We start from the raw sequence: 24,914 nt of genomic DNA, 5'->3' as shown, positions 1-24,914 counted from the left end.
TCCGAGAGCCCTGTTTGTAGCACAACCGTGACGGGTAGCAGAGCAGGTCTCTCCGGTGTGCATGCGGGCTTCCCAGGGAACAGGCACGGGAGCCTGGGAGAGGGGCTCATCCTTCCGTATCCCCAGTGGGGTGCTGGGCTTCCCGCTTGCCCTGTGTCCCAGGTTCCTGCCAAGCTGCTCGGACTCATTCCCCAGTGCTGTGATGCCTCTCCGGGGAAGCGCAGTTAGTGTGCTGAGAGGTGAAACCTGTTGGCTTGTCTCAGCTCCTAGGCAGGTGCTTCTCTTATTATTTCTGATCTTCCAGGCATTTGATTTTTGCCAAATCTCATTTTCTGGACTTAGAAGCAGTGCCACAAAGCTATTCTCGTAACACGGTATTGAAGTTCTTGTTTCCCTCTGTATCTGCTTTTACAAAGGAAACATAAAGACAGCTGAAGAGGAATGCAGGACATGTCTCTCAATTGTGTGCATTCATTTAAAAACAACCCCACAACTAAATCTGTATGTCAGAATCTCTCAAAATTTCAAAATACTTTGGTGTTGGGAAGTGTACATGAAGGCATCTCTTCTCAAACTGCTCACAGGCCGTTCCTGTGGTGTGTGTTATTCACGTGCTCTGTGAGGAGGAAGCAGATTGCGGAGCGGAGCTCTTGGCTGTTTGCAGTGACGGCGATGAGTGGAGTTTGGGTTGCGTTGATCGGCCGTGTGCTTCTCTTGCCTACGTGCAATCTCACGTACTCCCTTGTAAAGTATATTGTGTGAGCGTTTTCCTGTCTTTGCACTTAGCACCCTCATGTCCACAACATTTAAAGATTAGCTTGGGTTCTTGTTCTTTAAATTCTGTCAAAGGTCTTTGGAGCTGGACAGCCAAAATAATTGTGTATGTAGGGAAATGTGAAAAATCTGAAGCCTCCACTATGAATTCTGAGAATTGAATCCTTTAAAAAAAAAAAAAGTAGGATTTGAAGGTCTTGTTTGCTCTTTCCCTGCTTCCACTGGCACCACCTTGTATAATCTTTTCCATAAACAGATCAATTTCTGTGTTAATAATAGATTAATTTCTTTAATCCTTCCCTGAATGGCAGCTGCAGGTAGGTAGCTCCACACTCACCAATTCTGAAGCTTAACAACTTTCTTTTAACTTTCAGCATAAAGGTATTAATTTGTTCTTAGGCCAGCATTGTCCTTTGCCTTTGAGTTCTTCTCCCCCTCCGTTGTAAGTTCTCTCCTTCACCCTAATGCATATATTGTTGTGTCCTCACTTTGTCTGCTCTGCCAGTCAATCTGGGGTGGTTTCTCTTGCAGCATAGACTGTCCCCTGGCCATCCTAACCATCCTGCTGTGCCTTTTCAGGTGGGGGTAGGTCACTCGAATCAGATGACTTATCTCAGCTGAGATCTTGTGCTCTCCACAGTAACACTGGTACTTCTCCATCCCACCGGAGAATTTCCTGTGATCTTGTTTGTCCCTTTTTTTCAGACTTACCATGTTGATAATGTACAAGCATCCAGAGGTCAAACAGTTCATCTAGGCTCTTCTACTGAGCTCCACTACTGGAAAGGGCTAACTGGAAATTCTTGTTAATCATCTCTAAGCGCACGGCCATGCAGTTTTGTATGTCCAAACTTCATCTGGTTTCTATTATATCAGTCTGGATGCTTCTCCAGTTCCTTGTGGAAACTCTAGTCCTCCCTGCGTTGATGGTTCCTCCTAAGGTCTGTGTAGTTCAGAAGTCAGTTTGGATTCCTATCAAATGTAGACTGGTACTTGGACAAATTGCAGCAATTTTAACTTGTTTCCAAAATGTCTCCAACTTGGAACACATTTCTGTTTTAACTTTAACCAGAAAACCAAACAAAATTTAGTTATGCAGATGACATTAGTCTAATTACCCTGCTCAACCCACTAGCTGATTTACAGTTGTCTGATTACCCGGTGACACAAATGTTCAAGTGACCAGAACTAAGGTTCGTTGAGTGTTCAAGCTTTGATTCTCTATTTATTTTTCCTTGCAAAATTATCACTCTGATGGTGGATTCACTCTGATGGTAGTGCTGAGCTTCTTTTTGATGGAAAGGTGGTGGGGAGGAAAGCAGAATATTTTTTGTAGACACTGGCTTGCTCTGGTACTCCTTCATTAGTAATCCACGTTAGTCTGTAGCAGACCATTCTGACTGTACTCATTGCCAGCTCCTGAAGATGCTTGCTGTCACGTACTGTGCAGTTGGTCTTTCAAAATAAAGAAAAGGAGACAGAAAAGCATCCATACATGTTGTATAGCGGCAGAAGCAATTCTTAAAGAAGTGTCCTCTTGCTTGCTGACTTCAGAGCTGGCTGGCTTCTAGGCGAAAGGGATGGGGATTACAGTCCAGGGTGTTTGTAGCAGCTTCGCTGAAATACATGTGAGAAGATACTCTGTGTACTGAACCGAATCTCTGTCCACTAGGTTTGAGAGCACTGTGCAGGTTGGCAAACTGCAGGACCTTATCAACCGAAGTAAGATGGCGAGGTGTAGAGGACGATTTGTTTGCCCAGTCATTCTGTACAAGGGAAAGGTAAAGCTTCATGGGTTACCTGTCTTAACTTAGCAAATGACCTTTCTCCCTGCTGTTTGAACTGTGCAGCCACGTCTTCAGTTGGTTGTCACCTTTCCGAATGCTGTAAAAATCTGTTCTTGGGTACAAGCAGGCAGCCTGTAGTAGTAGGCTGCATTTGCTGTCTAGGCTGCATAAATCATGTGTGGGGACTTCAGGCTATTTTACCCCGCCATGTCATGAGCATTCCACCAAAGAGCTAACATTCTCTCCATATGTGTCTCCCTTCTGGACCAAAGATATTTGGTCTTTGAGAGGGGAAAGACAACTATTGTCACTTACTGCCCCTTACTCTTCCCAGCAGTGAGCTCCCTTTGCATAACTTTTCTCTCTAAAGAGAAGTTTCCCTTGTCCGTTCCCTGGGGAGGCAAGATTGCATAAATGGTCTTACGAATGTGTGGGCTTGTCTGCAAGGGGATATTTAAGAAAGTGAAATTAGATTCATTTTTATGTGGATTACTTAAACTGTATTGAAGCCCTGTAGGAGTAGTCTTATTTAGAATTTAAGTAGCTTAATTCAGTTTTCTTAGTTCAATTTAGAAACACAGTATGAATAGCAAAATCATACCTGTGACAATTTTAATCTAGCTTGACTGAAGCCATCGTGGGCTGAACCTGCTGACCTTTTTCTGCGGGAGTGAACGGCCCAGAGTCGTACTGGGACCATCTATAATCTTATCCACAGGAATGTGGAAATAAGGCTCAAGCAGGTTATTAACAGAGTACGGACGTTGCTAACTTGGCAGAAATTGACTGTATTAGTGAACTGGAGAACTGGAGATTAAAACGTGATTTTAAAAACTAGCTACAGATAAAGGCACTTAGGAGTTTGATGTGTTTGGAGAACTCGATCCGGACCAGGGTTGCAGGGGAGACTGCTGAGAGGTGGTCGCTGTAGGTACCAACCATTTTTATGTAACATGACAGCAAATAGGCCAGAGACCTGGTAACGGAAAGACTTCTGGAGCATGTGTGGTTAATAACAAAATCTTCCTCCAGCATATTTGCAGATCAGCAACGCTGGCTGGCTGGGGAGAGCTCTATGGACGCACTGGCTACAACTATATCTTCTCAGGTGAGTCAGGAGCCATTTGTCGCCGTCTGCTTGGTAAGGCTGGTCAGTGCTGGGACAGTGACCTACACACGAGAGCAAGCTCTTCCTGAGAGCCAATGCAGAGCTCTAGCGTGGACCTGCTTGTTCAAGCCCTGCATAATAGAGCAAAGACTGAAACCTCGTGTCCATTTCCAACACCATACTACAGGGCAGAGTACTGTAGCACATCAGAAGCAGTGACAAAAGAACTTGAGGCTGAAGAGTGAGTTATGGGAAGCAAGTAGGCAAGTAAGACAGCCCAAAGGATTCAGGGTACTGATTCCCAAACATCGGGGGTGGGAATAATGGAAGAAAGAGGATAAGAACTTGCTGTTGCTTGGCTAATCATTGGGAATCAAATCCTGCTAATGGTGAGAGATACTGGACCCTAGGGAAAGCTCTTCAGGGATATATTGGGTGTCTGTAGTGTGGGAGCTGAAACTTGGCTTAACAAAGCACTGTGTAGCACTATTGGGGTGTCCTTCTGGCTGTCAGTAATGGGTTTGACCTGCCTAGGTCCTTTGCAATGACAAGGGAAGACCGGGATACGTTAGAGAACGGGCTTTTCAGGAAGAGGAAATGTGGGGAACTATTGAGAGCACTTATGTGTGGAGAGAGGGTGCCAAACCATGACCTTTTGGGGCACATGTGTGTCTTGTCAGATTGGGGATTGAGTTGGTTTACACAAGCTTCAGTTCTTAATGCCTTCCTCGCAGGAGGTTCTGACGATGCTTGGGCAGATGCAGAAGACATTTCAGAGGAAGATTCTGCACTTAGGTTTGTATGCATTACTGGGATGGGGAAAAGGGAGTTTGGACCAAAGCTGATTGGCTCGGCCACTCATTTCTGCTCTTTCCTAGGCAGGGCTTTGGGTACAGGCTTGAGACCATCACCAAGCTCAGAGTCTTACTTTCCTTGCTTTTGAAAAAGAGTCTTGAATGCTAATGGCTGGCTGAACCCAGTGTAACTGAAGCCTGCTAATCTCTTGCCAGAGGGAAGGGCTGGAGACAGGAATATATAGAGCCATTTTAAAAGGTGTTTGAATTACACAGACGTGTTTACTTCATCAAAAAGTACATCTTCAGGCTGGAGAAATAGTTCTGTATCTTACGTGCTTGTTGCAGAACAACATGTAGAGGGACCCTAAGCACAAAGTTTGCAGTTCATTGCAGAGTCTGACTCTGACCTGTGGAGACAAGGCTCGTGCTATGTGGCTTATGGCTAGAAGCGGTTCAAGGAAGAACTGTGGCAGTATTGTGCAGAGAATCAGATTCGACACAGTCAGTCTTCCATGCTGATCTTGCTTTGTCTTGTTCTGTCTTGCAGAAATGCAGACTCCCAGCTGTTTGACAAGGTCAGAGGGCACGACATCAAGCTGCTTCGATACCTGTCTGTCCGATATATCTGTGACCTGATGGTGGAAAACAAGAAGGTGAAGTTTGGCTTGAAGTGAGTCTGGGTTCATTTGTTTTTCTGCAGGCTTTGGATTGCAGCTAGCATAGCCCTTACATGTGAATTGCTATTGGGCATGCACTCAGCATCCTGGGAGCAGTCCCTGGAAGTACTACAGCAGGATCAGTTAATGCTATAAAGAGAATCCCAAGGTTTTAGTCCAGAGAAAGCTGTATCAAAGGGCAAGATAGCTGCTTTCATTTGTCTTCTGCAGTCTAAGTAGGTTTTCTCTGTAGAGCTTGCGGTGATGTGACAGTTACCCCTTCAGAAAGGGGAGAGTAAAGGAGCCCTCTGCTTATGTATAGGAACAGAGGGAGATGTTTCTCCTGATATTTCTCTCGGAGGAAAGCTTTAGTGGTTTTGGGTTATACCTGTTTATTGGGATGTGTTAAGTAAGTTCTGCCCCTGCTCACGACTGAGTCAAGTCATTGTGCAGGGAGATGCAACAGGTAGCTTTTTGGGTGCTAGTATCTCTGTGAAAAATACTCTACAAATGTCTGTTTTCCTCTTGTCCTGTGCAGTGTGACGTCTTCTGAGAAGGTGGACAAAGCTCAACGTTATGCTGATTTCACGCTTCTCTCCATCCCATACCCAGGTACAGGACTGATGTCCAGAGGGACTCCCAAGGGACAGGTGACAATCCGTTTCTGGGGATTCGGAACTACCTGTGTGTGTGTATGGTGAAATGTCTGTGGCTTGCTGAATGCTTCCTGTGCTCCCTCTGGAGAGAAGCTCTTTTAAACTGAGAACAGTGCAATGAATCTGGATGCTCTGGCAGTGTGAGTCAGCATTAGGCACTCTTTGAGGTGGCAAAATAGTTTCTCAGCAGTTCTAATTAATTCAAGCACGGAGAAAAAGTCCCAGAGGTGGAGCTGGGGTTAAGATGGCCTTTGACACCCCCTGCAACTCCAAACTACTACTTGATGCAAAATATATATCTTGCTCTGTGTTATGTAAGACCCCAATTCTTAAGAGTATTTGCTAGTCCTAGCGTTCCAGAGCAGCACCACTGTAAGATATCCTCAGTGCTAGGCAGAACTGTTAACCTGAGCCTGCAATGTACGACTGAGATGCAGACCACTCCAGCCCGTCTCCCTGGCTATATTCGTCCCTGTGCCTAGCAACCACTGCTGGGTCACTTGCTGCACTCTTAAAGATGAGCTGAATATTGCTGCCTGCCTGCTGATGTCAGGCTTGGTGATAGGATTGGATGTGAGACTGCGGTGCTTGAGGTCTGTCTGCAAGAAAGGACTCTTCTTTCTCCCTTGCGCACAAAGAAAGGGAGAGGAGAAAAAAAAAACATAAAACAACAAAACTGTTGTGGGTGATCCAACCCCAAACTTTTCCTTGATTACTAGTTGTTGCCCTTAAACATATTTTCTTTTTTTTTTAGGTATATTTCCTTTCATACAGAAATTAGTGACAATTCAGAGAAGCTGCATGAAGGTTTCTATCGAGTTTGCCATGCAGATTGGCGAGGTGTACAGACATAATAATAATACTGGTTTCTGTAGCACATGGCACAGGTTTATGCTGCTGCCGTATGCCTCACCAAACTTGGAGCATGAGAGAGACAGTGTACACAGGTCTTTTTGTAGGGTTTGTGAAGAATGAGGAAGAAGTGACTCTCTAGAGTTAAGCTGTAGAGTTGTTACTATATGGGGATCTGCATATTGTATGCAATATTCCGTGACGGTCCTTCCTCTTCTGCCACCTGGGACAGCTGCTTTCTTTTAGCAGCTCCTCACTGCCACACTAGAGGTAAACCTTATAAAACTGGAAATTCTTCCTGCAGATGTTGCCTGATTTCAGCACTGCTGGTCCATAGGGGAATGTTGTCATTCTGGTAAATCTATGGCATACGCATCTAAGGATCAGCAACCTCTCTAGTGACTGGTCAAATCCCGTGATACATTCTTATCGATGTTTCCAGGTTTGCATTGAAAGAATTTCTGTTTTGTAATTTGTCTCTAAAGTTATTCCGAGATCCTGTTGTCTTAGGTGAGCGAGGCAGTGTCCAGACATGACTGTCTAGCATGAAAGACTGGAGTTCAGATGGGGTATCTGTAGAAGCTTTTGTGCTCTCCAGTGCAGAAAAACCCTCTTTTCCATTTGACTGGTAGTTGGCATTTGTAGATGTCAATACTTACTGCCATAATCCCCCATTCTTTACTTTGAGCCGTTGTTTAATTGGAGTTAAATCTCAACTGACAGATTGCTTCCTGACTGTGTCTTTTTGAGGGCTAGTCCTGTCCTTGCACAAAGATTTTTTTATTTTTTTTTCGCCATTGGAGTTACTTGTGACTTGCAGAGTAGGAATCACTGCCTGTGTTCAGTGCCTGGCGCAGGGGTGTCTCGGTAATGTGGGCACCGTGGCGCAGCTGGGGCATACACAGTACATTGGGAGAGGTGTTTTGTGTAGCCTACAGGCAGCTGCAGTGCTAATGGTGCTGCTCAGCTGTGACTAAGCGACTGCAGTTTGCTGCAGAGACTTCAAATAGTTGTTTGAGAAGAACAGAGCCAAAGGGCAAACTTCAGGAAGGGAGGGCCTGGGGGGAAACCTTAGAAGTGGTTATGTACCTGCTTCCTTCAGATAGGGCAATTCACGTGGTTGATAGAGGAGAATTAAACGTGAGAGAAATCACAGCCGCCTCTGACAGAGCCCTTTCTTGTTACCTGTGGCAGATGCCCTGTGAAAGTTGGCTTTCCCCGGGGCTCTGCCACCACCTCCTTTTGCTGGTTCCTTCTCACTCAGCGTGCCAGGCTGATGCCTTAGATCTGTGCAAAAGCCAGTGGCCCTGGAAAGCATAGCTCCTTGGTGAAACCTCTTGTTTGGGAAAGAATGACATCAATCCCTCAAACTCCACATCTGCTGTGTGTTTGGAGTTTGCCCTTTGCTGTGTGAGTGCGTTCACTGCTGAGTGCCCCCAGTGCTGCTGGGAGGCCGTGCTGCACACTGTACTGATGATTACTGCTCTTCTCTTCCCGCAGGCAGCAGTTTTGATTGGTTTGGTGCTCTGGAGCCCGGGGCTGCCAGCACTTCCAGTCCCACAGGGCACTTCAGTTGTCAGATATCAGTTAGCTGAACGGCTGTTCATTATTTCTTTTTCTTGCAGGCTGTGAATTTTTTAAGGAGTACAAAGACCGGGATTATACAGCTGAAGGTCTCATATTTAACTGGAAACAGGTACATGTATCTTACAAAATGGAGAGCTGTGGGCTTTACTGGGCTTAAGTCTTGCCTCAGAGTTCTTGAGTGATGGTGTGTATGTCACGTGCTTATTTCTGATCACAAGGAGGAAACCAACAGGACAAACAAAGCAGACAGTGAATGTACTAAATTATTCATTCATTGTAAAATTCGTACGTAAAATAAATGAATCATTATCCTGAAGTCCAGGATGCTTGACCTCTCATGGGAGATATGGCTCACTCCTGTTTTTGAATTTGATATCTTATTGATAGCCTCTGTTCTCAGTTCTCTTTGTATTCTGTCTCCTGCTGAGGGAGATGGTTGAGTGGAGCAGCTCTACGGGAATTCAGAAACTAACATGCCTTGTCCCTGGCTTTCACCGTTGGGAGCACAGAAAAGCTCCTCTTGTCCACTAGTCCTTCTAAGAGGCTATGAGTTAATTCTTACCACTACAGGTTTTTGCATTCAAAGATGCTTTGCTGAGGCACTTCCTTCTAGATGCACTGTTTGGCATTTGTTGTTTTGTTTTTTCTAGAACTCGCTGCCTTCAAGTCACAGCTTTTCTCTGACCAATTGTGTTTGGGTTTTTTTTCAGGATTACGTAGATGCTCCATTAAGTATCCCAGTCTCTCTGACCCAGTCTCTGAATATTGATTGGAGCGAGTACCAGGTGAGCAAGGCAGGCATCTCTGTGGGATGTCAGAGACTCAGTCAGGAAGGATCAGTAAAGATTTGAAGTCTGACTTGCTCCTCTTGCAGTAATCTGGCTCACTTTGTACCATCCTAGTGGGAGTGGGGCTGCAGACTTGATTGTTCAGAATAGTGGTGGAAATCCTCTACCCCAGAGCTTCCTGGCTTGGTGTGTCCCGAGGCAGCTGACTGTAATGTCAAATCTTTTTCTGTAGCTTGCGTAAAGCTTGCAATCCATTAGGGAGATATGTCGGTAACAAAGGTAAGGAAACAGAAAGCAGTATGCTTGTTCAAAATCTTAGCTAGGCATGTGCCTGCAGTGGGCAGACTTCCTTGGCTGTGGAGAGTCTTGAGAGACATCAGCCTTCCCTTATGTGAGCAGTAGCCAAGTGACTAGGCACCTTCTTCATGGGTGTGCAAGGTACTGTCCTACGAGAGAAGAGTAGAAAATCATAATTGACCATAGCGTGTCTCCATTCCTTATTACTATGACAGCATCGCAAATGATAATTGAACTCTTATGTTTGCCCAAGCTTCAAGATTTACCTTTGTCTGCTCATACCAGGGAGCATCACCTTATACTGCTGATTAGCGTGCTCCATTTCACACATCAGTGGACCTACCAGTCCCCCCAGGTTTTGTCATGATTGACTGTGCTGGAGTGTGTCACACTCCGATGCTCTGTGACTGGAAGCACCACAGAACTAGCAGAGCTCCCCATGCAGGGCCAGTGTTTGTCAGTCAGCAATGTAAATAATGTTTAAGTGCTAGCATAAGCAGAATCATGGAAAAGTAGCTTGCAGTGTAGAAGCAGAGCTAATGGGACCACAGCTTGTTTATGGCTAGAAGCTTGTTCACTAGAATACTGAGCAGACAGTATTTTAAAAAGGATGTTAAAAATTGAAGGGGGTGTAATAAATAGATGCAGAAATGATCTGAGGATTGGAGAAGGTGCTTCAGTTAAAGCTGAAGTTCTCAGTCTGTTTAGCTAATCACAAAGGTGATGGAGGGTTGACTTGATTAATGTGTAAGTACATTTGCAGGGAGAAAATACTAATTCTAAAGCACTCTTCAATCTGGGGAAGAAAACCTGCACAGGAAACAATATCTGCAGTCTGAAATCAGACCTTCAAATAAGGAAGAGCAGTCTTGCATGTTATTTTTGAGGATAATCTGTTGGAACATGCCGCTAAAGGAGCGATGAACTGTCACCCCTAGTTGAGGTGCTTTTCTGGGCAGAGATGTTGCCAGGTGGCAAGCTTCAGGCTGTATTTGGGGCAACTGAACAAAACTTTCTGATTTGTGGTATAGTGAGATCAGACTGGTTGATTAGATGATTCCTTCTGGCATAAGCACAAGATTGGGATGAATTGGGCAGATAAAAGACTGTGGAAGTATGTGTTTTTCTGCCCCAGGCTGAGTGTGTTCCCCATTTCCCTACTCTTTTGTTGCTGTGCAGGCTTCATGGCAGAGCAATGTATTCTTTGTCTGACAGTAGTCTTAAGTGTGGTTACACGTGCACGTATGCAAGCACACAGCAAGTGTTCCATTGCTGGCGGTCAGATGTCGCTTATACCACTAACACTGTCACAATGAGGCGTGTCCCTCTCCTTGCCTTTTTCTTGCTAGTGCTATCCTATTTACCTTGAGCTAGTTCTGGCTCTGATCAGGCCGCTGAAATTCCCTGCATCTTCTCACGACACAATGGTCAAGAGTGGCACACTTGAGCTTGTTCTGATGTTTTTCACCTGCATCTCTTGTAGTGCTGGAGGTCTCTGAGTTCAGAGCCCTTCTGTGGTGCTGCTGCTACTTGGGCGTTACTGCAGAAGTTCAGTGCCTATCTGGAGCAGCTGGGAGTGGGTCAGCCCTCCCCAGGCAGCCTGCTGGGGCCATTTACAAGGGCCAGAGAGTTTTGAGCAAAGTGCTTGGGTTGTGGGAAGGGGCTGCTAACCTTGGCCTGCTCACCCCATCACGCTGCCATCACATACACAGCTGTAACGTGGCTGCTGAGACATTTGGTAAAGTGCATGTATGCAGGGGGCTGCAGAACTGGGTCAGCGCTCCGCAGGTGTTTGCTGGCTCACATTAATCTCTCTGAGCATGGTCTGCTTGGAGCTTTGGGGCTGCAGGCAAGCGGGTTCTGTGCCAGCTAGGCAGACAGGAGAGATGGCCTTTTATTTCCCCCCTGCCTGGTCTCTTGTCCCAGAGTGCCTTTTGTAGAGGATGGGGGGATTGATTAGAGCACCAAGGGAGTCAGCTACTCTGAGGAATGGCCACAGGGTTATTTCTGCTTTCCTCTTCTTCTGGATAGAGAAGCCAAGAGCATGATGGGCTCTGAACTGTAGAGCAGCCTTTTGCTGTGGGCAGACCCTTACCATCAACATTTCTCTTTCTGCAGAGCTGGGACCTTGTGCAACAGACACAGAACTACCTGAAGCTGCTGATCTCCATCATCAATAGTGATGGTAAGGCAAACTCCTTGCTCCCAGCAGTCTAACTGGAGCAGTCACTGTCTCCGGAAGAACAGCTGATGGTATTAGTGCCACTCTTTATAGAGAGCTTCACTTCTCTCCCTTCAAAACAGGGTGATAGTCCTAGCATCTCAGGGCTCCAGCTCCCCTCTTAGAGAGGGACTTGCTGATCCTTTGAAGACCCTCTCTTCCCAAGAGTGGAGGGATATCTGAACGCTTTGCCTGAAGTTTTACTGCTTTAAAGCTGAAGAGAAGAAACATTTGTTCCTCTGATTGTTGACTCTTGCTCTTATTTTACTGGACATCTGTGTTTTGTGTCCCCAAACCAGGGTCTCATTAGGTGCCTGTTTAAGAGCCCCTTTCACCCTCTGTCGTCACTATCACCCCAGCTCCTTGAAGGGGTTATATTGCTTTATGTTGACATCCTGTTCCCTCTGAGCACTGTGACTTTGTACCTCGCACTGTTGGATAGATGGAGCCGTGGCTGGCTCCGCCAGCACAGCCAACTACAGACTCTCCTGCAGTAGTTGTGTTGGGACACACTGCGAATTTTCTGGAGAGCATAGGAGCTGTGCTCTGCATGTGCCTCTGCTCAGTGTGTATCAGTAGGAAGGTTGGTGAGGCTGAAAAAGTGTTCAGTTGGAGCAGGTTTCTCTCTGATGCGGGGATAGATTGTGATAGTGGGTTGCAAGTGGGTAGGTATATGTTCTGGGTAGCAAAGTGACGTTCATACCTAGTGACTTCATGTCCTGAGCAGCTGTCAGGACCAGGACAGCACATCAGCTGGGGCTGCTGACAACCCAGGACACTCTGAGCAATTTGTTGGCTGCCCTATTCAAGACAAAATGTTCTGGCTTGGTGGCTGAGCCTGGGTGGTAGGGACAGAGGATAGATTGTCTCTACAGATTTGCCATAAAGAAAAGTCATTGCTCTTGTTGCAACACCCTTTTTTTCCTTCTCCTTCCTACCCCTGCCTGGAGCAGATGACAGCGGGCTCCTGGTGCACTGTATATCCGGCTGGGATCGAACTCCCCTCTTCATCTCCTTATTGCGCCTCTCCTTATGGGCTGTGAGTACCTGGCTGACCTGCTCTGCTTCTGGGGGTGATTGCTTGGAGGGTGAATGACTGTGTCACCAGGAAGTGGTGATGGAGCAGTTAATGTTCCTTTTGACTATCTTGGCTTCAGAGAGCGTGTGGATTGGCTTTGATGTGGAGCCCAACATGCTGTCCTGCCATCAGACACAGTATCACAGGCAGGTAGAGCAAGCTGGGCATCTTGGATCACCATGACAGTTTTCAGTAGATCATGAATTCCCCAGTCCCCATCCCCAGGGCTGCTGCCTGAAGGCTGTTCTCATTTGCTTTGCAGGATGGGCTGATCCACACGTCCCTGGAGCCGTCTGAAATTCTCTACCTGACAGTGGCCTATGACTGGTTTCTCTTTGGGTAGGCACACTAAGTTTTACTCACATATGCATCCCTGCACAGCAGGGGAGAAGCCTTCAAGGGGTCATCTTTGGTGTTTGCTCACAACCAAAGGTGGATATTGGGGCAGCTTCCAATGAGCTGTGTCAAGAGGGGCTGATGCCTTTTTATACCTGGAGGCTCAGGCATCTGGCCATTCTTGACAGCTTGTGCTCTTCTGCTGATTCTGGCTTCCAGCGTGTGACTGAGCTTCCCTTGCTCTCTTTCCAGGCACATGTTAGTCGATCGACTCAGTAAAGGAGAAGAGGTGAGTGTCTGCTCGTGGGCAGTGGCTGAGCACTGCTTTTTGTTCTCAGGGTACTTGTTTACGGTAGCAGCATTCACTGCCTGCTTCTGGTAATATCAGTGGTCTGGCTGGGCTCTAAAAAGATTGTTCAGGTGCTGGAAATACAAAGTAGGAGCCTTGCCCCATCACTTCCTGATGCATAAGGTGTGGGATTGCTTTTCTCTCAGGCTACAGTTTGGTTGGTGGGTGTCAGTCCTGCCAGTTCCCCTGCTGTGCCATTAGTGTTCAGGCCCCTGGTGAAAGGGTGCTAGGACTTGCTATTCAGCTCAGCAGTGAGAAAGGGATGCTTAAGGTGTGTGACTCCTGGGAGCTTGGAAATAAAGCTGTATAGTCTTGTGTGCCTGTCCTGAGTGCCAGCCCTCCTGTCTGGGTGCTGCAGCCGCATGTGGCTCGCATGTCATCGCGGGCTCATGGAGCAGCTTGTGCTGATTCCAGTGTGTGTATTTGGTGGGGTGTATCTGTGGGTGCATAGATGGGTCTGGGAGCCAGTTAAGCTTAGTAGAACTAATTCTCTTCAGATCTTTCACTGTTTAACAGTAAAAAATGATTACTCTGACTATAGTTGCAGTACACTGCAATATCATTTTTGGATAGAAATCAAGAGGTGGGGAGCATGTCTAACCCTGTTGCTAATCCCCTGCTCCTCAGATTCTCACCTCACTAGGGAATCCCCTGCCTCTGAACAGCAGAGCCAGGACCCTGGCCTATTTTCCATCTTTCAGGGGTCCAGGACCCCTGTATTATATCGTTCCTCCCATTCATTCCTTTCCCAGACCTCTGCTGGCTCAAGCCTGGCAGTTCTGCTCTGCTCTGGTGCCTGCTTGGCCAAGGGCAGAGTTGATAGCTGCAACAGGAGAGGGGGTGCATGGCTGCCTCTAGCATTCCCTGCTCCCCACTGCAGGAGGAGAAGAGCTCAGCTCTGTGCAGGGAGATGGGGTGGCAGAGGCACAGCGGGGTGAATGCCGCAGAGCAGACTGGTGTGTGGCAGGGCACGAGCTTGGGACCACAGAGGCTGAAGGTACCGCATGCTTCCAGGTGTGATACAGCTGTGGTGCCAAGGTGGAGCATGCGGCTCTAACCCTGCTAGTCCTGCTGGGTTTGCTGCTTACCCGGGTGTATAAGCAGCTGCTGGGGGCCATCTCTTTTCCATTCTGCACTGATGTCATAAGTACCTGCCGTGTGCTTGCAGCATGTGTGCAAGGCCTTGATAAGGAGACTTGTTGTACACCTTCCTTTCTGGGCCTCCCCATTGCAGGGAACAGAGGGTCAGTTTAATGTGTAAGAGAAGGCTCAGGATGGGATGGTGGCAGCCCATGGCACATTGGAGGCTGGTAGCTGCAGATTTCTTGCTATCTCCTTCCTGCCAGCACCTCCCCACCAAGATAAGAGGCTGCATGGAGCCTCGGGTTCATTCCTGAACCGCTCTTCTCTCTCCCTTTGCTCAGATTTTCTTTTTCTGCTTCAATTTTCTGAAGCACATCACCTCTGAGGAGTTCTCTGCTGTGAAGTCGCAGAGGTAAGGAGCCTGTGCCTGCTGCTGCATGGGCTGCAGAGCCAGGGAGCTTGTTAGTGCTGTTCCTTTGGGGAGATGGAAGCCCTGGTGTCCTGGCCCAGTTTTCTTTAATTTATTCTGCACTCTGAAGGCTGCAAAATGGGGCCAAGGCTTGCGAGGTGCCACGTTGTGCTCTGAAAAACTGTCCATGCTGAAATGTGCTCTCTGCTTAATGACTGTCCGTGGCTGCTTTAGCACGGATGAACCCAGAGATGTGTGCTCGGGCTCAAGCAGGCTGCGCAGCAAGCTCTGTAAGGCACTGCCAGGGGGAGCGGGGTGGCTGGTTTTTAACAGACCGCTAAACATTTAATCCCTTCCTATTTCAGGAGGGGCAGAAAGAAACAAAGCCCACCCTGTGGGCTCTGAATAAGCACACGCCTGCCTGCAGCCTGTTGCCACCCTCTCAAAGCACAGGGTGTGTGGGCTGGGACTGTTAGGAGAGTCGGATACTGCACACTGGCCCCATCCCCTCCCCTCTGCCCCTGCACAGCTAACTCCCCGCTACTCTGATCCGCTGTGTGCTACAGAGATCTGGCAATGGCCAGCTTCCACGCAGCTCTGAAGCATGGCTGAGGTAACTATGTCTTTCCTTCCCCAGAAGGAAGAGTTTGCCACCTGGCTTCACCCTGGAGGAGATCTGCATGCTCAGTGAGTGCTGCTGCCGAGCATCAGCACCCCTGGGTGCTGGTAATGGTTAACTGCTTGGGGGCTTGGGTTCCCAGCATCAAGGTGACTACAAATGGGTATGCTTCCCTTGGGGCCTCGCAAGAACGCAGCCCCAGGGCACATGGGAAGAGTATTGCTTAAAGGGGAGAGAAAGTGAGCAAGACCAAGCTGGTCTTCAGGTAGCTCTGTTTTCTTTTCTCTAGAGCAGAGAGACCGAGGCAGCACCACAAGTCTGAGCAGCGACTTCTCCTTGGGGATGGAAAGTTCCCCTGGAGCAGCTGGGAGCTTCACCTATGAAGCAGTGGAGCTGATGCCAGCAGGAGCACAGGCTCAAGCAGCATGGTGAGGAGATAACCACTCAGTGGGCTGCAGAACAAAAGGGGCAGGCTCTGAGCACAGTAGAAAATATATTTCTGAGGTCCCTTGCCCTCAAGGTCTGCTCTCTGTGGCATGGGTTCTTTATAGGGGAGGAAGGAATTTGGCTGTCAGAGGCTTTGCTGCAATTTGTGCTACAGAACTTTGCACCAAAAATTGGAGACCACCCCATGTTAAAGACTGTCAGGCTTCTGTGGGGATGCTCCTGAAGTTTGTCCCCTGATGAGAGTAAAGCAGCTTTGTTTCATTTTCACCAGTTTCACTGTTAAACTTCATCCAGAAAGGATTTCATTACTTTTAAAAGATGGTTCCAAGCTACCAGAAAAATGACATTTGGCAGCAGCCTCCCCAGGGAAAAGTGGAGACAGTTTAGCTGCCCTAAAATGAAGCTTAATCAGTTTATGGAAGAGATTATACAGGGGAGTGTCTGCAGTTAGTGGTAGGTGGGCTGAGTGGCCAAGAATCCCCTCTAAACTTTAGCCTCTCTAACAGCACGAGCTGAAGGCAGGAGAATATGGGGGAGAATATGAAATTCTCAGTGCTTCTTATTGATAGAGGGTCACATAGGACTCGCCTGGGGATGCAGGTGGCTGTCTGGAAGCAGGGACTGGGAAAGGTGTCTGGCAACTCTGCTGCTCTGGGACAAGCGTTGTGCTTGCTTGTGGAGTTTCTGGTGCTGTTTGGGGATTTCAGAACCTTGCTGTAGGGTCGCCCCTCTCAGTTTAATTTTTCTCTCCTCTCCCTCAGCACATGTGAAGATGCTATTTTATATTGCAATTATTTTAAATTAAATCTGGGTTGTGCTGGAGGCAGTTGTCCTCTGGGACTGAGCCTGCAGCCATGCTAGTGGCAGCAGCCTTTCTAAAGCACTTTGTGATTCAATTTATAAAATGCTGAGGAGGGGAAGAGAGAATCTTCCTGCAGAATCACAAAATGGAGATGAGGAGTCCCAAACTGCCTTTGCCAAGTGAGCAGCACAGAGTCCTGTTCAACACACAGAGCCTACCTATCCACAGCAAAGTGAATGCAGCAAGCAGAGAACAACTTTCCACTTGCCTGGCTGCAGGGTAGTAAACTGGAAGCGTTTACGTTGCTCTGAGTGCTCAGGACATACAGACTAGATCCTGTAGCATAAAACCTATACATGATTTTCACAAGATGTGAAGTGGCCAAAGCATGCTGGAAGAGATCTGCTGCACTTGTGTGTATCGGGGCTTGATTTTGTGATGTGTCTTCTAACTCTGGTTTCCTTTCATTCCTGTTGAAGACGTCAGGCTGTGTTGGGGCTAGCTGCTGCTACCACGGGGATGGCTTGGGCTCATGCTGTGGCCATGAGCTTGGGGAAGGGAAGGTTATGAGCCTTGCCATGCCATGTGAGCCTTGCCCCTTAGCGAGGGGACTGGTCATGGATGTCTTGCTGCAGGCTCTTGTGGCTGTGTAGTCTGGAGAACAAGGTAGGGCTTGCTAGAAGCTGGGTGAGCTGGGCTGTGCATAGCGTGAGCAGGGAGGGGAGGGGGATGTGTTGTCCTGAAAACAGGTGGCCTGGAGGTCTCCTTGCAGGGAGAGGCATTTGGTTTTTAGCTGTACAAGCCTGTTTCTGCAGGCTGTGCTTGGAGATGTTGGCAGCTATGATAACATGAGGTGAATAATGTTTGAGAGAGGCTGTGGTGTGATGTTTGAGGGTGGACACACTTCAAGAAATGAAGAGAGGATGTCGTGCTTTTCACTGTACACTGAGCCTGTCTTTAGCTGCACTTGCTGACAGTGCTCAAGATCTCAGTCAAAGCTGAGATGCCCTTCCAGATTCCAGGAAGAACAGCTTTCTTGAGTTTGTTTGCTTCAGACTTTTCCTCTTGAGTTTGTTTGCTTCAGACTTTTCCTCTTGAGTTTGTTTGCTTCAGACTTTTCCTCTTGAGTTTGTTTGCTTCAGACTTTTCCTCTTGAGTTTGTTTGCTTTAGACTTTTCCTCTTGAGTTTGTTTGCTTTAGACTTTTCCTCTTGAGTTTGTTTGCTTTAGACTTTCCCTTTTTACTTGTGTACATAGGGAGGTCTTTGTCCAGTTCACTGTGGTTTTGGAAGGGGAAAAATTTTTGGCACTCTTCCAGAAAAAAGCTGATGTAAGAAAGAAAATCTTCTGAATGTGGAGCAGCAGTGACGTAAATTAGTCCCAAATATGTGTGCCTGTTTGGCGTGTAGCTGGATGGTACTGTGAGCTAAGGCCTGATGCAGCAATGGACAGTGAATCACACCCAAGTCTGAATGTGCTGGCTAGAAAAGAAGCCAGAGCAGTTCCAGGCTGTCAGCACAGGCAGGGAGAGGACCAAAATGCACCTACATCTGGAGTGACTGTCAGCTCTGAGCACATGGTTAGAAGTGTGGTCAGTGGTGCCTGAAGGGAATCACTAAAAGGGAAAATAACACTGGTGGTGTATCCCTGTCACCCTCGTCAGTGCGCAGGAATGCCCACCTGGGCTGAGCTCCTTGGCTGATACACTTGGTAGAGTTAGAGCAGATTGAAATAGTCTTTCCCTGCTGGGAGGCCCCTTGCTTGAGGCATTTTTACAGCTAGACTAAACAAAGCAATCATTGTATGTGTGTGGGCTGATGCATTCTCCTGTCTCTCTGATTTGCAGGTCATGTGGATGGTGATCTATAAAAGAATGGGCTAAGATGGGTTGAGCTCAGTGTACTGACAGTCACTGAGCCGTTACCCATGACTCATGGTTCCTTGGGAGGGAGGAGGGCAGGTTCAGTGGGAACAAGAGCTTGTAGCTGCTGGGGTAAAATCCAGCCTGTTGTGGAAAGGCTTCCTAGTTGGAGTATGTGGGAAAGCCAGCTTTCTCACCCAAGTCCTCTGTTCCACAGGAGGAAGAGCTGTGCATCGTCACCACAAGCCGTGCTCTGGAGCAGGGCACAGCAGTCTGAAGACAGGCTGCCTTCCGCAGGGATGGTCGAAGTCAAGTCCTCCAGCTCCTCCTCATCAACCCATTCTGATAACTTCCTGAGGATTGGGAGCAGCCCACTGGAAGTGCCCAGATCCAGGTGAGATGCGACAGAGTAGAGCATTTCTCAGCAAAATGAGTGTCTGGTAAAGGGAGTACAGGGCTGCATTTGTGTGGCTCTGAGAACCCTGGAGCACATGTGTTTGTATCTACAAACAAGCCTCTCCAGCCTGACCTTGTGTGAAATGCTGACCATTAAACACAGAAAATCCTCCCTCAGCCCATTTAGAGAAGTGAGGAACTGGGCCGATAACAGCTAGGTGTCTTCTGCCTGTCCTCAGCGCATGCCTCAACTCCACGAGCTCTGGCATCTCTGCATCCTGTATGCTTGGAGCTCGCAGCGCTTTCTCTGTCAAATGCATCCACAGGGGTTTGAAATGGCTGTGTTGTGTGGGGGAGGAAGCCTTTCAAACCAAGCAGACCTCACTCTGCATCTACCCTGTCCCCCTTTCCACCTGCTGACCTTCTGACACTGCAGGGTAGAAAAACTCTGGGTGCTGGTGGCAAGCAGAGGTAGAATCTGCTGGGAGCAAGCTGCGAGCACTGTGCCAGCACAAAGGATTTCACCCGGAAGGCGGTATGTTCCTGCTGGGCAACGAGGGAATGGGGACACTGGACCTGAGCCTAATCTCATGCCATAACAAAGGATATTCTGGCACCCTTCTGGAGTCTGATGCTGTGGTAGGGCAGAGCAGAGCAGTGAGCGAGGCTAGGGAAGAAAGAGCAGAGCCTGTGGAGCAAACACTGTGTGTTTAGGCTGACAGGGGATAAAGAGGCTCTTAGATAAAAGGTTGCTGTTAACAGCATCAAACGCTTGTGTAGTCTCTGCAGGTTTTCCGATGAGTCTTTTTCTAGTGATTCCCTTCAGAAACAGCTACCAGCCAAATTTTAGTACTCTCTCATCACGTGGAAAATAAAATTACAAACAAGTAAAGCATTGAAAATTTATAAGATTTTCTTACCAAGTTTCTTGATTCCAGAGAAAAATCACTGTCCGACAGTTTTCATAAATGATGCTAACTGTTCTCCCTGGGGAAAGAGCTCAATAGGATGTTTTTGAGTTGTTGCTGGGGCCCACCTCTACGTTCTCTGTAGGATGAAACAAATCTCCCAAGAAGAGAAGAAAATACAGGAGAGAAAGCAGCTTGTCTTGGGGGCTGCTTCAGTTCATGATGGTAATGCCACAATTCCTGTGTGTGGTCTCATACCATTCCCGAGATGTGAGAGGCTGTTCAGCACTGGACTGGTAGCGAGCTTGCAGCAATGCCGTGGAAGAAGAGGTTTATAATGCTTCAGGCAGACTCTGCTCTGCGAGAGCGAAGAGGAGAAACAGAGTAGGCAGAAGAAGCACCATGGGAAGGGGCTGAGCACACAGTCCGCAGGATTTGCATTCCAGGGGCTCAGAGTTGGTAAAGCCAGCAATTATCTTTCCTCTGGCTGTGTCTGGATGAGGTGTCTATAAGCTTTTGGATGATTAGTGCCCGTTGGTGTCAGGTGTTCAGAACCAGCACCCCCAGGGCTTGATGCAGCAGGCAGGCATGGTGGGGAAGCTTGTTACTTCCAGGCCAGAGTCCCCGGGGGTGGTTTTTTCCTATCCCCAATAAATATCCCTGAGAAGGAGTTGCAGTATTCTGTCATTGTAAGAAGTAAACATTCTGTGAATTCCACTATAAACATTTTTCTGACCTTTATGATAGCTTCTACCATGGCACAAAGCCTTTATAACCCTTCAACGCAGAAAGGTTGCACCAGTCCGCTCCTGGTCCCTGTTAACTTTTGTGAACAAGGCAGTGTGAAGGGCTGGGCTAGAAAAGAGTACATGACGGGGGAGTAGGGGATAAAAGGGGAACAAACCCCTTGCACGGCCTGGAACCAAGGGGATGGGAGAAGGGAATCAGTTGTGAAGCCAAAGCAGTGAAATCGCACGCAAAGATGGTTAGCCTGCTGCACTTGTGCTGGGTGGAGACTGTACACCTGTATGCTCTCCATCTCTGCGGTCACCCGGTTTTGCCCTGCTCCTCTTGGTGTGTAGGCTGGAGGAAATAAGCCTAGAGACCCTGCAGGGAGTGGGTGGAATTGTCAAGGCAACGGCTGAACTGAGCTTCTTTCAAACCAAGTCTTCTGGCACGTTCCTGTTCCTTTGCCTCCTAGTCCATTGCCAGATCAGTCAGCCTGTGCCCTGCCTGGCTTCCCCGAGGTAACACTGCGAACAGCTCTGCTAGCTAAGGACCTGAGCAGTGCCTTGCCTTGTCAGACGTTGACATGGCTTGCACTTTTTGGGGCCTGGACATGGTATGTTTACTCCAGAGAGAGGGACTATGTCGCTCCACTTGGCTTTGGTCTCCCTACTTGGACAATGTTAGTCTGAATTTGTCTGGTGAGCTCCATGCAGGTAATGTATATCACAGTACCTTCAGCCACCATTTTCCATCCTGAAGGAAGAGTCCCATTTTGATGGAGGAGGAGTGTATCTGTGATGGAAGGAAGAGGTAAATTCTGTCCTTTCACCCCCTGAAAAATGGTGGGACTAGGATGGAAAGGCTGGAGCACAAAGACTGATCAGGATGCCAAAAATAGCTTTATCTCTACAGTGCTGCTGGCAGGTTAACACCCAAGGCTGTTAAGATGAAGAAACTACTGTACTTGACTTCCTAATCCTCTGGTTGTGTGGCCATAGCAACAAAACACTTAACCGCTGCAGCAGCAGTTGAGGAAAAATGGTTGCTTGTAAAATGCCAGCGGGCATCCTTCAGGTAGTTCACGTAAACAGCCCACTCCGTGTGCTGGCAGGCAGGGGAGCTGCGTCGGGAACAGGAAGGCAAGCCAGCAGAGAGAGATGAGCAGGGCCTGGGAGGGGAACTCGGGTGTCCTAAAGGAAGGAGTCACAAATGCCGAGTCAGCCGGTGGGAGCCAAGCCCCTCTCCTGGCCGGGCCATGTCAGCAGTCTGCTGCTGCCATCGCCTCACCAGCCCGTATTCTGAGTCCTGCTCTGATCCAGAGGTACCAAATGGTACCACGGGTACCATTTACGCATTGGGTACCCATAAATCCCGGGATGTTTCTTGGTAGGCAAAGCAGTACAAAGGCAAATTCTTAGCAGTCTTTCTAGCTTATCCCAATGCGATGGTAAAATCACATCTGCTGAGGGCAAACATGCATGAAGATAGTGCATAGATTATTTGCAGAGTAGGACAAGGTGCTGCTTGTTCTACAGAGAGCTCTGGGTATGGCAGATAGCGTGCATTGAGTTGAACTCCCTGTGTGTGAGTGGGTAGCGGCTTGCAAACCCTGTCCTATGTTTGCGTTTGACACTAATAGTTTAAGCGTCCCATGACACTGCAGAAAAACCCTGTATCTGTGTCAGGGATTTAGCGTGTGTGCACATAGCACTAATGTGGATTAGCAGCTGGATAATCTTTGGTTGAACGTGCTTTCGCTAAGTCAATTAAACAAAACCCAAAGTACTGTGATCTGAAGAGTCGAGATCTGCAGGAGTTAAATTGTGGAGGATCTGCTTTGGTCAACAGTCAGAGAACTGCCTTACTTAAAGGGCTGCAGGTGGGTCAGGTGTGGGTCTGGAGGGAGTGCAGGGAGCACAGAGAGGGACAGAGAAGCTGCTGTCCCTTGGCTTTGGGTATTTTGTTGGTAGTGATAAGACTGCATGCGCACCGTGTGTCTTACAGCCACCTGGCTTGGAAGCTGTATCTGCGATGTGACAACTTGGGATAGCAACCGCAGCAGGACAGGAATTGTTTACAGGAATGTTTTCTGGAATTATTGCACGCTTATGCCACCAAATGTGCTTGCCGGCTGGCACATGACTGTGCTGTAATCAAAAATGGTTGTGCTCGCAGAGGACTGGCTGCTCAGGCTGTTACGGCACTAGCACAGCCTGTAGATAGCTGCCTGGGATTCAGCCAGGGCTCTCTACAGCTCTCTGCCAAGTACTCCTTGCCAACATTTCCCACGCAAAGGTGGGAAAGGCTGCCCTTTACTCCAGGTTGCCACAGTCTGCCTGCACGTACGGTACCTACTTAACGCTTCAATTTGAGGCACAGAGCATATGCTGGCAAATGAGGTGCTTCCCAGATAGTCCTAGGTGTGTAGAAATATGGCAGGTGAGCAGAGGTAGCGCAGGGCGGGATGAGAGCCTAGCTGCTGGGCACTTGGCACTCATCTCAATTACGTATTAAGAAAGGGAAGGATCCCTGACTTGCTCTGCCTCCGGTATTGGCTCTCCTCTGGTAAGAGAGTGTCCGTGTGCTCTGAAATACGCTATCTTGTGCAGCATGTTGCATGGGAAGCACTGACCTAATTAAAAGGAACCGTTCCAGGCTAGGAGTTGCCAGTTTATGGCCTGCTAGTGGTCCTTCCTTGTGTGAAGGAACAGCTTGCAGCTCATCTCTGTTTTGCTAATCTAATTTTGTTAATCTTGCACTTTTGAGGGAGTTTCTTCCCACTCGTGGACCTGAAGAGGTGGGTGTGTGAAGCTCACTTTCATTCTCTTTCTGTCTGCCATTAGATGTCTGTGGCAGAGACAGTGACTTGAAGACTTGCTGTATCTCATCTCTCCTAACCACGTCAGCTTTGCTGTAGTCGTTCGGCTGCTTCCCAAGACCCTCCACACTGCCCTTGCAGCTAGCCAGCCTCTGGCATGGCTCTAATGTGTTGCAAACCTGTTGTTCTTACAGGCCTGGGGACTGGTCCTGGTGCCCCAGCAGCCCCAACTTGCTCCGGGGGCCTCACTGAAGCCCTTTTTGCGCCTCTGCAGCAAGCCTTTACAAGGAGCCTTCAGGGGTAGAAATAATAGGAAGACTTTCACCTCTAGCATTGATTGGATTGCACTGGGATACAGTCACCCTAGAGGTCTGGTCTTGGTCTCAGGCCAAGCTCAGCTTTTAAGAAGCTCGCTGCCCTTGCAGTGCAAATGCAAGATTTCCCATGCCATGCCTTCCCTGCCTGTCTCGCCCAGCCTTGGCCCCTGCTGTCTCTCAAGGCTGTTCAAGATGATTGTTGGTTGTGACACTTCCTCAGGAGCCTCCCTTGAGACGGCATTGGGGATAGAGGGGGAAGTCTGCCACGATACCTTAGCTCTGCTGGCTAGGCTCAGATGTCTAAGCCAGGAGAGAGATGACCTGGACTCATTGCAGAGTCAATCAGTTTATTTAATTAATCGGCAAGTGTTTATTCTGCTGCCTGGAGGCAAGACACAGAATTGGCTGCCTTGAACTCCTAGAATCCTGTGCTATTAGGTTAGATGTAACTTGAGTAAGTTTGCACAGCTGCTTGACAGGGTCAGGGACCCCAGAAAGGGTTAGAGCTAGAGAGCCACTGAGAGTCAGTCTTGCAGGAGGTACATGATGCTTTTATCAGCCTGTCCAAGAAAGGATTCAAGAGGTGACTTGATCCACCTCCAAGAGGTGGTGTAAGGTCAGTCTAATCTTAGCTGACAACCATGGAAGGTGACCAGCAGCTGGAAGCTGAGGCCGCACACCCATAGCAGGAAACAATTTTCTGCTCACCTTCTTTAGCACAGACTCATCTGGCCAGTGTGGTTGGTGATACTGGGCAGAGGGACATTTTTACTGTCCCTGGGGCCCTGGATCATGTCTTGTTCCTTCGCTTGCCACGTGGGCACAGTCCCCTAGGCAGGCTCCTGATACTACTCTCCCTTTGCAGGAACTGCAGAGCTCTGCTCAGTTCTCTTCGCCTTCACCTGGAGATCCTGCCACAGCCCAAGCTCTCCTCTGCCATCCAGAGTCTCCCTCTTCAAAACCTTTGTTTCTGCCTGTCCCCAAACTATCCTCTGTTCAGCAGCTCATTACTTTTCTGGCAGCAACGATGTCCCTGTCTACTTCAGCCCAAGCCCATTGCCTGTAGACCTCTTTACTGCTTTAGCTCGAATTCTTGTCACTGCGTGTGACACTCCTGTTTTTCCTGTCTGGCTGTGCTGCAGTCTCAGGGAGGTGACATCCTCCTCTTCCCTCTGCACTGAAGCAGTGTTCCTCTATGCTTCTCCCTGGCTTCCTGCACTGTTCCCACTGTGCTTCCAGC

General features: G+C 48.3%; 1 protein-coding gene across 4 annotated transcripts in view; it reads left to right on the top strand.

The window, feature by feature from the left end:
• Window positions 1-24,914, top strand: part of MTMR14 (myotubularin related protein 14) — a 33,597-nt gene that overhangs the window by 3,149 nt on the left and 5,534 nt on the right. For all 4 annotated transcript variants that reach the window (XM_072876226.1, XM_072876225.1, XM_072876228.1 and 1 more), the window contains 15 exons: window positions 2,447-2,555; window positions 3,594-3,669; window positions 4,404-4,464; window positions 5,014-5,136; window positions 5,661-5,734; window positions 8,256-8,326; window positions 8,928-9,002; window positions 11,421-11,487; window positions 12,477-12,562; window positions 12,864-12,940; window positions 13,190-13,226; window positions 14,711-14,781; window positions 15,416-15,465; window positions 15,687-15,825; window positions 18,724-18,900. In XM_072876226.1, the coding sequence (XP_072732327.1) occupies window positions 2,447-2,555; window positions 3,594-3,669; window positions 4,404-4,464; window positions 5,014-5,136; window positions 5,661-5,734; window positions 8,256-8,326; window positions 8,928-9,002; window positions 11,421-11,487; window positions 12,477-12,562; window positions 12,864-12,940; window positions 13,190-13,226; window positions 14,711-14,781; window positions 15,416-15,465; window positions 15,687-15,825; window positions 18,724-18,900 (1,293 nt within the window). The remainder of the gene's footprint in view (window positions 1-2,446; window positions 2,556-3,593; window positions 3,670-4,403; window positions 4,465-5,013; window positions 5,137-5,660; window positions 5,735-8,255; window positions 8,327-8,927; window positions 9,003-11,420; window positions 11,488-12,476; window positions 12,563-12,863; window positions 12,941-13,189; window positions 13,227-14,710; window positions 14,782-15,415; window positions 15,466-15,686; window positions 15,826-18,723; window positions 18,901-24,914) is intronic.

The sequence above is a fragment of the Ciconia boyciana genome, chromosome 11, assembly GCF_034638445.1.
Source record: "Ciconia boyciana chromosome 11, ASM3463844v1, whole genome shotgun sequence".
NCBI lineage: Eukaryota > Metazoa > Chordata > Aves > Ciconiiformes > Ciconiidae > Ciconia > Ciconia boyciana.
Note: the sequence above shows the minus strand (reverse complement) of the source record. Positions and strands in the feature narration are given on the sequence as shown.